Source organism: Talpa occidentalis, unplaced genomic scaffold (assembly GCF_014898055.3).
Source record: "Talpa occidentalis isolate TD23 unplaced genomic scaffold, MPIMG_talOcc4v2.1 talOcc4.7, whole genome shotgun sequence".
Classification (NCBI taxonomy): Eukaryota; Metazoa; Chordata; class Mammalia; order Eulipotyphla; family Talpidae; genus Talpa; species Talpa occidentalis.
Window position 1 is genome coordinate 106464392 of NW_023605083.1, and position 15565 is coordinate 106479956.

At 46.4% G+C, this 15565-nt stretch overlaps 1 protein-coding gene across 1 annotated transcript in view; it reads right to left on the minus strand.

Annotated features, from left to right (window-relative positions):
• Positions 1-5152: 5152 nt before the first annotated feature.
• Positions 5153-15565, minus strand: part of AATF (apoptosis antagonizing transcription factor) — a 96432-nt gene continuing 86019 nt past the window's right edge. The window contains exon 12 of the mRNA XM_037491863.2: positions 5153-5657. Coding sequence (XP_037347760.1) covers positions 5594-5657 — 64 coding nt within the window. The 3' untranslated portion in view covers positions 5153-5593. The remainder of the gene's footprint in view (positions 5658-15565) is intronic.

Below are 15565 nucleotides of genomic sequence, written 5' to 3' on the forward strand. Positions count from 1 at the left end.
AATGTCCTTGACCTCAACAAATGAACTGAGAACCTTGAACCAGGGGAAATAAAGCAAGCAAACTTCTCAGGAATATAAATGCTGCGGAGGCAATGACCCTATTGGCAGACCCCACACGATGGGTAAGAGAGGCCTGGTAAAGGAAATCTATAGATATACAAGAGAAACAAAAGTTAGATAAGGCGTCCTCCCCCTGCGTTCGCACCATCCCCTCCTCGCCAGACGAGGAGCGGGTAATGAGGACTTCATCAATAGAGCTGTTGGACAAATTGAATATATACAAATCAGCAGGGTGATATGGATCCCCTGGACTTACCAGAGAATTAGTTAATGAACTTACCAAATTACGGGCAATTATTTTTGAAATGTTATGAAGAAAGTGAAGAAAAAAAAAAAAGAAGAAGATGAGGCAGATAAGCCTTGAGAAAAAAATGACTAAGACAAGCGTGTTTTAATTCCTGGCACAACTGCCCCCCAACACACAAGCACACACACAAATTTGAAAAGTGAAAACCACAAACTCTGATGCAGAAAACAAGGTTCACTGGCTTTAGACTGGCTCATGGCTTTGTCTTGTCTTTATTAAGTACACAGGGTAGCATATCAGGGTGAAAATTCTCCTACCCCTTGTGTTTTTCTGAGACTTGGATGAAGGAACATCACACAGCTGAGTTTTTTAAACCTCACTGATGCTTGTGCCTGGGTGATGTCCCCTAAATACACTCTTCCAGGTCAGAAAAAAGTAAGGGCAGTGACTGCTTTTTCACTTAGGGAGTGAGATCTCTTATTGGGGAAGGACTGAGACAGGACAAGAATGTCTCCTCACCCTCCGAGGCCTTCATTGCTCTTTTTTTTTTTTTTTAAGATTTATTTATTTGTTTGTTTGTTTTATACATGCACTGGGCAGAGTCAGAAGTGCGGGAAAGTGAGAGAATTCACCAGAGCCAGAGCGGGGAGCAGAGCAGGCAGAAGGACCGAAGCACACTGCTGAGGGGAGCAGCGGGCGGCAGGAGAGGTCTGCGCACCATGTGGGACCCTCCTCCGGTGGCCGGGGAGCAGCCGGGATCGAACCGGCGCTGCAGAGGCTGCGGGCAGCTTCGCAACCCAGCGCTCAACCACTGCGCCACCGAGGAGGACCTTCATTGCTCTTAATGCGAAACAAACTGCATTCCTTCAGAATGGAAGGGACTGTGAGGCCCATGGAGCACCCACTCACCTTAGTTCCTCAGTCCCAAGTGATACTGAAGAGGCATACTCTGGACATCCTGAGGGAAGCCTACTTGGCCCTTTTGGGAAGACTGACTGTAGGGTAAGGTAAAAAGTGTCAGGCTTTTCTGCCCTCCCGCCATCAGGATAGATGACGGAACCCTGCGGTCCCGAATGCATGCCTGATGGCGGGCACCTGCAGTAGGGTGTGGGCCTAGGTAGATGGGATTCACCTGGGCTAAGAATGGGCTTTTAAGGGCGGCATCACGGGGACGCGAGCAGAAGCCGAGAAAGAAGCAGGAGAGCAGAGCAGAGAGAACCCGAGAGAGCGCCAGAAAGCCCAGAAAGAGTGAAGACTTGCTGGGGGCTGGGAGGCCTGCCAGCCTTCTGGCCCCCCAGCATCCCTGCCTGCTGTGTACCTGGTAAATCCCAATAAAAACTTGAAAAGCCACTGAGGGCTCCAGGACTGATGACTCCTTTACCTGGTCTGCTGGATCATAGAAAACCTGCACTGTGCCCCTTCCTGCCCCTACACTGACCCCATGGCAGCAAGTGGGGCAAAGTGAACCACCTTGTCATAAAATACCCACATTTCTGCATTTTGTTGACATTTACTCACAAGATCACTGAGTGCAATGGATATGAATGCACAGCCAGATGGAAGAAATGCTCAGGGTAAGGTGTAGAGAAGAGACCGGGAGTTTCCATGTCTTCCCTAGTCAGGCCATTCTCCCCCAAATCTTGACATGTTCACCAACCCAGGACCTCGCCGAAGCCCCTTCCTCTTGGGCTTTGATGGCAGCTTGCACGTAGGCACCGGTGATTAAGTCATTTGCCATTGACAACTGCTGGCCACCTCTATCCCTTCTCCCAGGACACCAGGAGTGGGGCTAAAAGTCCCACCCCCTATTCTCATTGGTTTCCCCAACAATGAGTGCCCCCTCCCCAGATAAAAGGCCTACACTTCTGCCCCGCGGCCAGGGGCTTCATCAAGGACGCCCTTTCTTTTCCTATCTTTGCACGTCAGGTTTGGCTGAGTCACATTTGCGAGTCTGGCCCCAGTACACACAGATCTTGGCATCAACGCAACCAGACACGAAGTCATCTTGGAGAGGACTTAGCGATGCATGTTGAGAGCAGGAAGTCAGCCTCTGCTAGAAACTGTTTCCTTAAGCTGCACTTGCAGAATCTGCTGCTGACCTGGCTGGAGTTGGCTTCCCAGTGTCGCGGGTGGGTCCTCAGGTTTACAAATGGGGCTCAGCAAGGGATCTTGGATGGTGACCCTAGAGAGAACGGCTCTCACCAAAACCAGTACAGAGCAGCTAGGGGGAAGGCAAGGTAATATGCAGCAAGGAAAACTCACCTAGAGAGGCACGGGACGGAGGCATTGGAAAGCAGCAAGAGCATGGAAACCAGAGGAGAGAGTGGAGAGTAAATTCTATGTGATTTAGCAGCCAAAGAAAAGGTCTGGGGGGCCGGAAGGGAGATGATGGTGTCACTTTCTATTTATCCGCCATCTTTCATTGGAGCATCTTAAAGCACATTACAAATAGCAGCTCTTTAATCCTCCCAGAGGAGGATGCTGATTTGAAGGGTCCCCTGGGGAGCAAGAAATAAACTCCAGGATCAGACTCCAGGACCAATCTGCACTCTGCCTCTCGACACCCTTGGTTGTAGATGACCTGGCCTAAGGCAAATGAGACGTGAACAAGGACCCTAAAATGAGTCAAATGAGTCTCCATGATATGTGCCAAGTCTTCAAAATATGTGGACTCTTTCCCCTGGTTTACTTAACTTTTAAAAAATCTATGCCAAGATAAACAATAATTTCAAAAGACAATAAACAAGTGTTACACAAACATTTTCCTGTAACTAATAGCAAATAATTGTTAATAACTTAAATGTACAACAGGGGATTTGGTTAAGTACTGAAGATACAGGCCCCCAAAGGAATGATGTTAGCAATTAAAATACTTGAATGACATCTGCAAAACAGGGACATAACCTTCCTTGTGCTGTCGATAGTGAAATGCCATACACGACGTGCGCTGGTTCTCACCTGGGGGTGCCTGTGTGTCCTGTAGGCTGGGGGGAGCTGGGAGACATGGTTACATGGGTATTATTTTCATTGATTTTTTTTTTAAAAGGGCAAACAAACGTTTGCCACCCCAACTGTCCACTGACCCCCATGTCCCAGGACGAGCTGAGGCTACCTGGTGTGACCACCTCGATGCGGACAGCGCTGTGAAATCGCTAATATGTTAATAACGAGAAGCAGATATTGGGTGGTGGGATTACAGTGAGACTTATTTTTATTTGTTCCTTTTACTTTTCTGTAATTAATTTCTAACGTAAAATACACAAAGACAAGAAAGCAGTCTTATCTTCTCTGCTCCACAGGGAGAGGTCCGCTGCCTGCTTCCCGCTCCCGACGTGGCTGGGTGTGCGTGGGGGGCTCCCGTCGTGACCGGCTGCCGGTCTCGCTTCCTGAGGTCTTCAGGGTCTGTGGTTTATGAGTGTCGTGCGTGAAGTAGTCAGCTGGGCAAAAAGAAAATAAGCAAACTCCACACAAAAGGGAGGAATGCTTCAGTCAACACTGAAAAAGGGCTCTGGATGGAAACTCTTGATAACAGTTCTCAACTCATTTAAAAATCAGCATTAGCTACCAAAATGTAAAGTATTAGTTTTATTAAAATGCAAATCAATCAACTAATCTGTCTTTCTAGTAACAGTTGAATTGCAGTATCCGTGTCAATTAAAATAGTTTCCAATTTATTCTTGGCTGGAAGGAGGGTGGTCTTCTGAATTTTAAAATGCAAGACTCCCTTTACTGAAAATTATGTCTGTTCTCTCTCATCTCTCCTGTTTTTTAATTCATTTTAATTAAACATGTTAAGACTCCAAATATTTTGAAGTGCCTGTTTAAATCTTTTTTTCATCAGATAAAGAGTGACAGTGACAAAGGTTGTATCTCTTTGGGAAATGTGGCTCAGCCTCAGCCTCAGCCTCCCAGAAGTTCAACAGAAAGAGGTCACTTACTTGCTGCTCTAACCTGCATTATCCGGCATCCTCAGGATAGGGCGATGGGACAAATGTTCTACATTTTAAAAAGTGGTCATTTAGAAGGACGTGAATGTAGGGGAACGCTCCTATCTTCTGTTGATTGATCTTTTAGGTAACTGGAGACACGCTGAAAATCAAGTATTTCCCTGACAGTCGAGTCCAAGAGGTAACTGCCGAGACCAGGAAAAGAAATCACCACGTACCAAGGTCCAATTAACATGAGATGGAAAAACCCACTCTCCCCATCTGCCCCATCCCGAGCTCAGCAGACACACTGATGTTAATACTAAACAGCGGCGCAGATTACATGCGGAGCCCAGCCTTCGGCGCCCTGCAGCAGTCCCCAGACACCAAGCCAATGACACGTGGGATTCCTGGGCACAAAAATCTGTCACTCGGTTTGGACATTTTCAAACAGTATCAAAACCTGACTTTAAAAACGATGACTAGTTATTCGCTACCGCTGCACTCAATTGCCTGGATTCAACATTCCTCAGTCCACGGCTCTAAAGAAAGATCTGGGCGAAGGACCTAGGAGAGGGTCAGTCTTGCGCGCTGGTCGGCGCACATTACTTATGCAAGATAATCTCCATTGCATATTGACCACAGCAGGCCAATAAATCCCCCTTATGGGGATTTAATTTCCAGCTTTTGACCTTTGGATGAAAAACAAGTGAATCACTTCCTCCTGCTAGATTTACACCAGAGCTAATCTCAATGAAGTGATTTAAGAATGGTGAGAATGAAAGGACTCTGGGAGGATCTTTATGGGTGTAGAGAAGAAATAAAAAGCAAGCCGGAGTTTTGTATTAGGTGAAAAATAGGCAAACGCCTCCAAGTTATAAAGTCTCCTGGGCACAGAGTGTAGGTTTTCGGGGTTCCTTGTTCCTCGCAGCCACCATCAATCACTAAACATCATCCACCCAGAAAGCAGCAACCACCCCATGGAGTTTTATGTTCTAAGGGGAGACCATTTGGCTAGAGAAGAAAATGAAAACCCTCCCAGCAAACCTGTCTCCCTTCTAGAGCTCAGTCAGCATCACCCCATGCTGCCTAAGAACTCGGTGGTGGCGACGGTGGCAGTAACCACACTATCTGTGACGGTTGAAGGACGCACTGAAACAGTGGACACATGGACACTTGACTCCAGGCCTCCTGGGGTTTATTTGGCACAGTGCTGAGCAGTGCATCTTCCTGGGCTTCCCGATTAGCTCCATTCCTAGGCCGGAGGTGCCTCCATTTGGGGCTGGAGGAGGGAGCTGGCCAAGGCGCAGCAGAGGCTGGGACACCCTGCCTCGGCCCGCAGCAGGAAAGGTGGATGCTGTCAATCCCCGTGGGCTTCATCGGGAGGGTTGAGTTGTCCAAAAAGAGAGCGATACAACTCTGTCCTAGAAGACAAACAAAACAAATTGGTTAACGCCCTGGTTAACTTTTCAAGGTTGATAGAGAACGAAGAAGCTGGGAAACACCTCAACCTGTTTCTTCCACTGCGAGCATAGTTGTGTAATTATAAATGTACCCCACAGCTCTAATGCACAAATACAAAGGAAGAAACCTGGAAGCAGCCAATCAAATAGTAAAATATGTAAATCGTCCAGTGGGGCTGGATACCCTGTCTCTGGGGAATGAGTTTTCTGTAAGTTTGCCCTTTACAGACAGGCTCTTCAAGTAAGAAAACAAGATTGAATATTTTAATAGGATGTATGAGACCGCCATGCGATGAGGAGGATTCAATCAGACATGGGATGTAGGGGGATATAATTTAGTTTTCATACATTTCCTTGGACTTGGCAGTACTTGAAAAACAATGAAAATGACCCAGCAACAAGATTCCAATTACTATCACATGCGCAGCAGTTCCGTGGAATCAAGGTTCTCCCCACCCCCACCCTCACCCCCTTTTCTCTAGTTTCAACCTAATAAATAATTTGATTGGTTAATTTATTTCTAAAGAAGGGTTTGGACATTTAAAAAATCTTAACATGCCAAGGTGCCTGAAAATAAAGTAAATGACCACTTTTAACCTCTGTTTCTGCTATTAAATGTAACAGACACACAACCACTGGACAGAGTCATCCTGTCAAGACCCAAAAAATCTAGAAGTGGGACAGGGCGAGCGAAGGATCTTTCCTATCACCATGACAGGCTCCAGAACACCCACCCCGTGGACACAGCGCACATCGCCCTGCAGACATATGGGGAGCCATGAAGCACCAGGGAGGTGGGTGCCCACGTGTGGGCTCGGGTCAGGGGCCAGTGGTGAGTAAGTCACCCCCTGACAGGAAAGCTGCGCCTGCTCCATTTTATATTTTCAAGATCTAACCATAAACACAGCCTACCACCCTTGTTAAGAAAACAGTACCCTGTTGAAAGTACACTCACCAAATAATAGAAGAGAAATAAAAGTGCCTGTTACCTGATAGCCATCATCAACAAATTTAACTTTAAAAACCACAACAAGCCAAAAACCTCACAAATACCCGCCCTTCAGACAGCTATTTTGTGTTCAGCAAGACCACAACCCAAAAATTTACTAGTGTTTTTTAAGTCACTCTGTTAACGGTCATGTCCAGGAACCGAGGTGCTATAATTATATGAAGTCCAGCATTTGGTGTAGCATATCAAAACTTTGAAAAAGGGAAAATTGTAAAGAAGAGACTGCAGAAGCCAATACTGTAAACTACCCTTATGCCAGGAGCACCAGGCGGCAGGGGAAGCCCAGGCCGGAAACAAGCGCATCTGCGCCCAGTACTACTGTGGCATTGTATGGCGGTTACACACCAGGACGCTCACCCTCGGCTCCTGACCAGCCCCGAGGTTCCAGACAAAGGATGCAGGTTCACCCAGAGCTCCCTGTCTCTTTTGTCCCTCTGCTGCATGCATCTGCCTGCCTGGCCCCAGCCCAGCACAAAGGTGGAACGCAGCTTCAGCCCAAATGCAAATGAGTGGAAGGCGGCCTCACTTCCAGAGGCAGTAGCTTCCAAATCACCAGCTCCATCATGTCAAGGGCAGCCAACGCCCTGCCCAGGCTTCACTTCATCACGCCATGGCCTGCCTGTTTGCAAATAAGTACAAGTCTCTTTAGCCATTTCAATAAAAAAAAATTAAATGGCATTAGGGGAGAGTCGCCATGACAAAAAGGACAGTGTGACTTTAAGGCTGCACGTCTGATGAGAGGGCGATGCAGAGGCACAATGCTATTTAGCCCTTCACAATCATATCCTTTCCAAGCTCGCCTTGCTTGCTTGCACCAGACCCCATCATTACCGCTGAGCAAACGCTTCCACTCCGCGCTGCAATCTCAGCGCAGCGCCTGGGCCAAGGCGGCAGTTACTGTCCGCAGCAGGGTTCACATGTCAGGAGCAGAGAGTGAAATGCTGAAACCCATGTTTTGATAGAACATCATTTCACACTCAGGTGGGCAAAGCTGACAAACATATGCAGCTGTTCATGGCAAAGCAACTTGGGAAGATGAGTGGTCTGGGTTCTTAAAATATTTTACAGAAAGAGAATATGAGTAAGGGATTATTCCAATCTAAAAATCCCGAAGTAATTTCAACTCTCTGGCTTCCGCACCCATTGCCACCAATCAGCGGCGGTTTTCTACCTTCAAAGCATCTCAAACACCCCTGCTCGTGGAGGCCTCCACTATTTCTGATCTCACCATCTTCTACCAAGAACCTGGCGACAACCTCCTGACAGACTTGCTGCTCCTTGGCCTCCCCCTCCCCCTCCCTTTCCATTTCCCTCAGCTCCAAGTCTGGAGACAGGCCCTCCCCTCACCCCCAAGATGCTCAATTCCAGCTGCTTGATTCACACTGGCTTCCTATTCCCCACAGTGGCTCTGAGTTCACTGCCCACTCGCTGCCCACAGTACAGAGCCGGGCAAACACAGCGGGTTGGAGGGTGGAGGTGGCCTCTTGAGCCTCTCTGTATATCCCAGGGAGAATTTTACAAGACCATGCGTCCCCCTCAAACATTCGTAAGACAACATATAAAAAAAATTCAAGACAAATTTAAATAGTCACAGAGGACATAATTACCAGAATACTGTGAATACTAACTTTAAAAATAAAACTCTTACATCCCTTTGTAATACACCCAGTGGAATCTGTAAGCCATATTGGTTTGATACCCATCATCATGCATTGAAATACACATACACAAACTCTTGACCTTGGAGATTCTACAGCACTTCTTTTCTTTTTAAACTTTTATTTCTTTTTGACTTTTCCCTACTGATTTTTGTCCTAATACATTTGTTTTATGCTTGAAATTCTTTTATCGATCACCCTATCATATTTCTTGGCCACAAAAGTATGTAAATTGAAGCACTTTGAAATTTTAAAAGCTGAAATAAAAAATATTTTAATTTCATGAAACCACAAGGCTCTAAGTAATTTAACAAATTACTTCTGGATTGTGTTATCATTATAATTAGGATAAAAATGATATATATAGTAACAACATAATAAATGTCTTTAATTTTTATAAAAGTTTAATATACATAAATATGTAAAATGTTAATGGAAATACATCTCAAGGATAAAGATCAGGGGCCTTCCCTTCCATTCGTGTGTCCACAGATAAATACTCACTGCTAGAATGAAAGCAGATTCAGCATTGATCCTATGCCTACTTTTCTTTTTTTTTTTTTTTTAATTTTAGACACTGCACTTCTGAGAAACCTTGCCACATAACAAACAGATGGGAAGGGGAGTTCTGTTGTAGCAATGGTATTCAATTCTGAATATGGTATTTAATTCTGGATTAATGCCCCCCTCCCAAACCCCATCATGTAGGGTCTACCACCCAGAATTAATTTTAATGATCTATCAGCGGGCAACTCAATAATGTTCTCCTGTAATTTTGATTAAAATGAAGACCTGGAAACCATCAGACTTGCAGGAGTCTGTTTCCCAGTCCATAGTCAGTGCCCTTCTCAATCCCTGCACCAATATTCTGAACTGTCCTTTTGTTTGGTGCCCGCTCAGGGCAATGCCCCACGTCCGCTAAAGGACAGGCTCGAGGAGGGCTGTGTCAGGTGGGAGAAGGGCAGCTGTGAAAGGCAGGGTGACGGAGAACCGGTACCTCCAGCACAGCCCATTCTCAGGGAGGTCAATTTTAGAAAACACCTGGAATCAATTTCCAAATGTTTCTATGCTCCCTTTCCCCAAACCCAGACAGGTACCAATGCCCAGGGAAAAGGAAACACATCTGAAAAGCAACAGCATGTGTTCCCTGCCCTATCCCAAAGAAAATAAAACTGGGAACCAAAAAGCCACCATGGGCTAGAGGGCCAGACTGCCTTCCACTGCATGGAATATTTTCCCCTGCAGCAGCCTTGCTAACTGGGATTGAGCCAGCAAAGAAGCTAAACTATCAATCCTTCAAGTTAACCTTGTCTCCATCTGATTCTCCAGGGTAAGTGCAGAGTTTAATACCAGAGGTCCCCTTAAGGCTATGCGTAATGAACTTGGGTTTGTTTTGGTAAATACATAATTCCTGATCCCAATCACATTAAGAATCAAGATTTGAGTCACTGGGCTGAAATGCTTTTCCCCTTCCTCCACCTCCCTCCCCCCTTTTTGGCCTCCATGGCCAGTGGGAACGTCCACTGTAGAAAACCTATCAATGTTGGTATCACGCAGGAGAATAACCCACAGAGTAATTAACAGGACCTGGACCTAAGGTAGAAGGTCGATAGCAGGGGCTCTTCTTTGAATTAAAATTTAACTTACCCTTTATTGCAACCTACAAAAGCAAGTAATGAGCACTAACATTTTTATTTCTTTTAAACTGTCATTTAGGCTGTAGAGGGGATAATTACCTATCTCGAGTGTAGTAAGGTTTTATAACCCTTAGTGAGGCATTTTCTAATTTAATATTTTTACTATATTATCATAAAACCTGTTTCTGGAAAAAAAATGATCATGGATTAGCAGCCATTTTCCATAAAGACAGAGTATGTGAGAGAGAGAGAGAGTGTGTGTGTGTGTGTGTGTGTGTGTGTGTGTATTCGGATTCAGCTTATTTATTATGTGATTCTTCTGAAGAGACTTAAAGTACGCACAGTCTCGCTGGCTATGAAAGGCAATGACTTCGATGGCGGCTCAGGATTTAAACAGCCCTAAATGAAACAGAGGTGCGTGTGTAATAACACAGCCCACGCGGGCGCACCAGTGTGTTCCCTCCCATTCCACGTGCGTTCCTCTCAACTGCGACACAGACCAGTACCTTTCACACTATTATTTGGGCAAAGAGGGCAAAGAAGCACACCAAACCTGCAGCAGCTCCGTGTGAGGCTTTCAACCTGCTAGGCCAGTAGCTTGAAGCTTCTGGAGACCGCAGGGATGGACCACTGGGCTCTAGAATTCTGCACTCCTCCAGCTCTGGCCTGGAAACCCCAGGTTCCAAGAGCCCCCCCCCCCCGCCCCCCGAATAACTACCAGCTCCTGTAGCCACAGGAAGGCAACCAGGCAGCAGTGATGCCACAGCTCCCTAAAGAAACCTGTGTCACCTCCCAAAGGACATGACATTCTCCAGGCAAGTACCACGCACCGGGATTTCCGAGCCAGTCTTTACAATGTGCCAGTGGAGACAATATTGCTGCTTTCCTGATTAAAATTATACACACAATTTGCCCTTGACTAATTTGAAGGTGTTCACTTAGTGGGGGTGGGGTCTCCCTGAAGATACCACACACGTTCCGCCCTCGCTCTGTCCTAACCCCCTCCCCTTCCTACACTCTCAGGACCCTTGTGCTACACAGGAAGAGGTGGAGCCTTCATCTCCACTGAACCCCATCTCTTACATGCAGAGTTGAGAATCTGAGGATGATGAAAACCACTGCGGGACTGTGGGGCCAGGCTAAGGGCCCCTACTTAATGCTGCCCATGTCCGGCAGAGTCTATCAAGATATCTGAATCCTCGTGAATAGAGGCTAGTGTAAGCAGAATAGTGAGCAGAAATTCACAAAAGAGCAGGGTGGTCACTGATAACAGATGTGCCACTAAAAAGTAGTGGTGATGTTACTGATGCCTGCCTGTTTTTCAGATTTGTTTTGAAAACAATGACGGGTGCTGTGGAAGCTTACATGCATGCTTTAGATATGTACAGTCCCTGGTCTTAAATTATAACACAAAAGAAAGATAAATTCGTAAAAAATATCCAAATGCGTACTCGAACCCTGCTGGACTTACTGAAGGATGACAACTGGATGACATGGCAGAAGCTGCGTAGGGAAGGTAAATGTTCCCAGTGAATCTGTCCAGGACAACCCATTCAGAGACGAATGAACACTTCTCCTCATGCTGGACCCCTGGGCCCTGGGTGCTTCATCTATCTGATGTCTTAACTTTTCTAGGTGAAAAGAACAGTTTACTCCATTCCTGCAGTGTCAAAGTGGGGAGTTGTCTTGCCATCCAGACTCAACTACTCTGAGCCGTCCAATTTGCCAAAAGCCAGGCCAGGCAAGGCCCACTTTCCCAGAGCCAATACCACGTGACTGGTGCAGGTGAGTCAGTCCACAGAGGGCAGAGAGCAACTCTGTGGCCTCTGATGTTCTGAACACACACTTCCCACTGCCTTCGCAGAGCTTCCGCTTTCTATTCTGCTGTCTACAGAAATGCCCCGGGCATTCTAAATTGTAAAAAAGATTTCTTGCCAGTTACCACTTGGCACATGCTAACCACACCAAACAAAGAAATTCTCCTAACACTAACCATCGGAATGCTTTGTGGTCTGCTCCCTAAAACACTAGACAAAACTGCACCTTCTTTTAATCTTTTATTTCTTCTACCCCGAATCTGCTTTACTCTGCATCAAAGACTTTACAGGAGTGAGAAAGGTGTTTGAGAAATGTTTCTATGAATGATAAAGGGAAACATTGATCTTTAAGCCTCCATGGGAACCATGTGGCAGAGGGTGAACTTCGTGTGTTATAGGGAGGGACTCAGAGGCTGATGGCACACAGTGGAACTTTGTACCTCAAGATTGGATTGTGAGGAAGGCAAGTCACGTGAAGAGACAGACACAACGCTTGCAGAGGTAACTCAGGAAAGCAGAATGATATGCAACAATTACAAGGGTAGGAAATGCAGGATTCCTAATGCAGTTGAAAGGTGAGCACTTTGGTCTCCCTCACCATTCTCTCAACATCCCCCTGCCACAGGCTTCTTTCCAGAAATCTCATCACAATTCCATGTCAAGAAACAAAGAGACTGATCTTCTCTCATCTAAGACATTTATCATCAGGCTCAAAATTACTAATTAAGGTAATGCCTCGGAGAATGCCCTCACCTATAACTACCGAAATCTGGGTTGAAGGCACAGCTCTAGTCTGGCGCTGGCTGATCTTCAGCAGCTCGGAGGCTGCCTGAATCTGCCACAAGGTGGCAGTACATGACACATTTCCAAGTGGACCAGGCAAGCAGCGCAGCTCTGAGCACACTGAAACCCATAAATTACCTCGTGTGTCTGCTCTCATCACCATCCTCCCCAGTGCTTGAAGGAGACTCTAGAAGGTCTGTTCCAATTCCCTCCTTTGGTCAGGTCAGAACCAGGTCCTTCAAACCCCTGCAAATGCTTTTAGCCCTGCAGCTCTAAATTACACATGGTGACGTGGCCTCTAGCCTGTCTCCCAAAGATCAGACAGACTCAAGATTTATAAATGTTCAAAGAAGCAGGTTCAGGCCCCAAACAAAGGAAATGAAGGGCTGGGGAAAAGGAAGAAGAGGGATGGAGAGGTGAGAAGGGAACTTGGGGTAAATTTGCAAAGGTTTTCTCCTCACCTTGTGTTCTTTCCTTACCGCCAAGGCAGTTACAAATTCAGTCCACTTGAACAAAAGAAGAAACACATTTGAAACTTCCATCATTCCTACCAAGTCTTTCAAATTCTTTTAAAGAAAAATAATTTACTTTGGTGGGCTTAGGGGAAAAAAAAGAAAGAAAGGGGGGTGGGCAGGAACACTCTTTAGACAAAAGGGATGTCGCATTAATATTCCACATTCCTGGGATGATTTCCACTTTCACAGTTTGACTGTTTTATAACAGATCTGATGCGAGAGGAGACAAATGGCCTCACAAAGGAAAGACGACAAATCATCTCACTGCTTTTAGCAGGGTTTTCTCTTTATTTTTATTTTTATTCTGGAGCTGGGCCGCAGAGCTCTCTGCCTTGCTGGAGATGTTTAATATTAACGTCAAGCCACCACGAGCCTGGCAATAGAGTTGGCCGGTGTTGTGTTTACGGTTTTGTGACTGCTGGCTTCAGGAAGATGAAGCTCCTTGTTCAAACAGCAGCCCCTCTAACAGCTCCTGTTAAAAGCCAGGGGATGCTTCACTGCTTAGACGTGAATCACTTCCTCCAACCGCGCTGAAGGTGAGACTGACAGTCGAGTTACATTTGTATCCTGATCAAGACTGCTGCCCAAGCACCCTGGGCCTGGGGCGCGGCATGTGCTACATCTCTCAGCTCCAATTTCACCTCCACTTTTTTAAAGAGTCAGAACACACAGAAATTAGTAGAGGTGTTTGCTCTCAACCCACAGAGTTTCAGTAAGATATTCTATTACTTCTGGTAATAAGTTGGAACCCTTCTTTTTACTTAAAAGCCTAGCACCAACCCAACATACAAGCAGCAATGACTGAGCAAAGGGGCAGAGGTAGAGGGGCTCGGCTGGAACCCCGGAGCAAATACTTCTAACTCCTGACCTGCCTGCGGCCTGACACCCCTCCCTGGGTGCTGCCCTCCTCCCCCTTCTTTGTCTTTCTTATCTCCTGGCTGGGAGGGAGGACAGCCCAGCTTCTAGAATCTTTTCTCTGCTGGCCCCCTCTCTTCTCTCTGAATATACTCTGTGGCAATCCCACTCCTGCTCGCAATTCTAACAATCCCCTCTGTCTGAAGGATGCCACAACCTGAGCTCCCACATCCTCACCAGACGCTGCCAACCCATCATATAAAACTGAACCCTACAAGGCTGAGGCTCCTCTGTCACCTGAACTACCTCTTCTGTTAATAAAGGCAGCAAAGTCTTTGTTATTCACACCACACACTTAACTGTTCAATGGCAGGAAGCTATAAACAAAGTTACAGGTCTTGATATCACATTTTCTGACTGAAAATAAAATCCACGCTGAGATGGGACTCTTATTTGGACAGTTTACTTATACTAATTGATAAAATGCAAACTGGTAGCCTTCATCTGACAATCATTTTTGGTTTTCAGCAGTATCCTTCAAAGCACTTCCTCTACACCTCTGAAAATTTGGGAAAAGGAAGGTTTACCGTAGACACCTGCCCAGGTCAACTTTCACAGGGAGCGTGGCCCAGGACCCCTCAGCTCCTAGCTGTCAGCAAGGGGGCCGCTTCCCTCACCGCACACCCCCCCCAATTCAGTCCACCAACTAGTCACTGAAGCCAGCTATTTGCTGACCTCAGCCAGTTACATGGCCAGCTTGGAAAAGCTGACTCCTCAGTGCAACACCAGCCGAGCTGTCTGTGTTTGTGCCCCTGAACACCCGGCAGGTCTGTGCTGCTGCAGAGCCAAGCCTCCCCTGCAGGACCTCAGGCGGCAGGACTGCCGAGGAGGCAGTGCTCCAAGTGCGAGCAGGAGAAAATGTGTATTGATTTCTTCTTTCTTATAAAGGAGCACAAAGCATTGAAGAACAATTGCTCGTCTTTGCAGCATTTCACATTCTAGACGAGACAAAAGCCCAACCCCCACCAGTCTGGGAGAGGCAGAAAGGGGAATCACAGAGCAGCACATCTTGGTCTCCAGGGGGTCAGGAGCCACCACGCAGCCCAGATCCTGGGATTCCTAACACTGGGGGCCACTAACACCTCTCTTGCCTCAGATCAGGTAATTTCCTTCTCTGGGCTGATGCTTCCTCATCTATATTGGAGAAGAAAGAGCCTTCAGTCTTATTTACCTTTTAAGTGGAGGTGCCTAGAGGGTAAAAGAGTTAATGTTTATAAAGTGTTCAGCTCCCCAGAGGGAGACAATGGATAAAACACAAGGTGTGGTTATGGCTCATTCAAGACCTCATTTCCAGGGTAGTTAGTAATAGCTTCCCTTACAAATACAGCCGCTTCCCCCCTCCTTAATCCCAAAGCACACTGGGCAATGCCCTTCACCTGAATATTCTTTTTGGGTTTGACACATACTATCAACACGAAAAATAACAAAAGGCAACCAGGGATTATAATGCTTTGTTAGTACAAGTACAGAATCCTTCCCAAAGCCATTTTCTTCTTACACCAGACAGATCCTGAAAGTAGTCCAAAAACTGACCT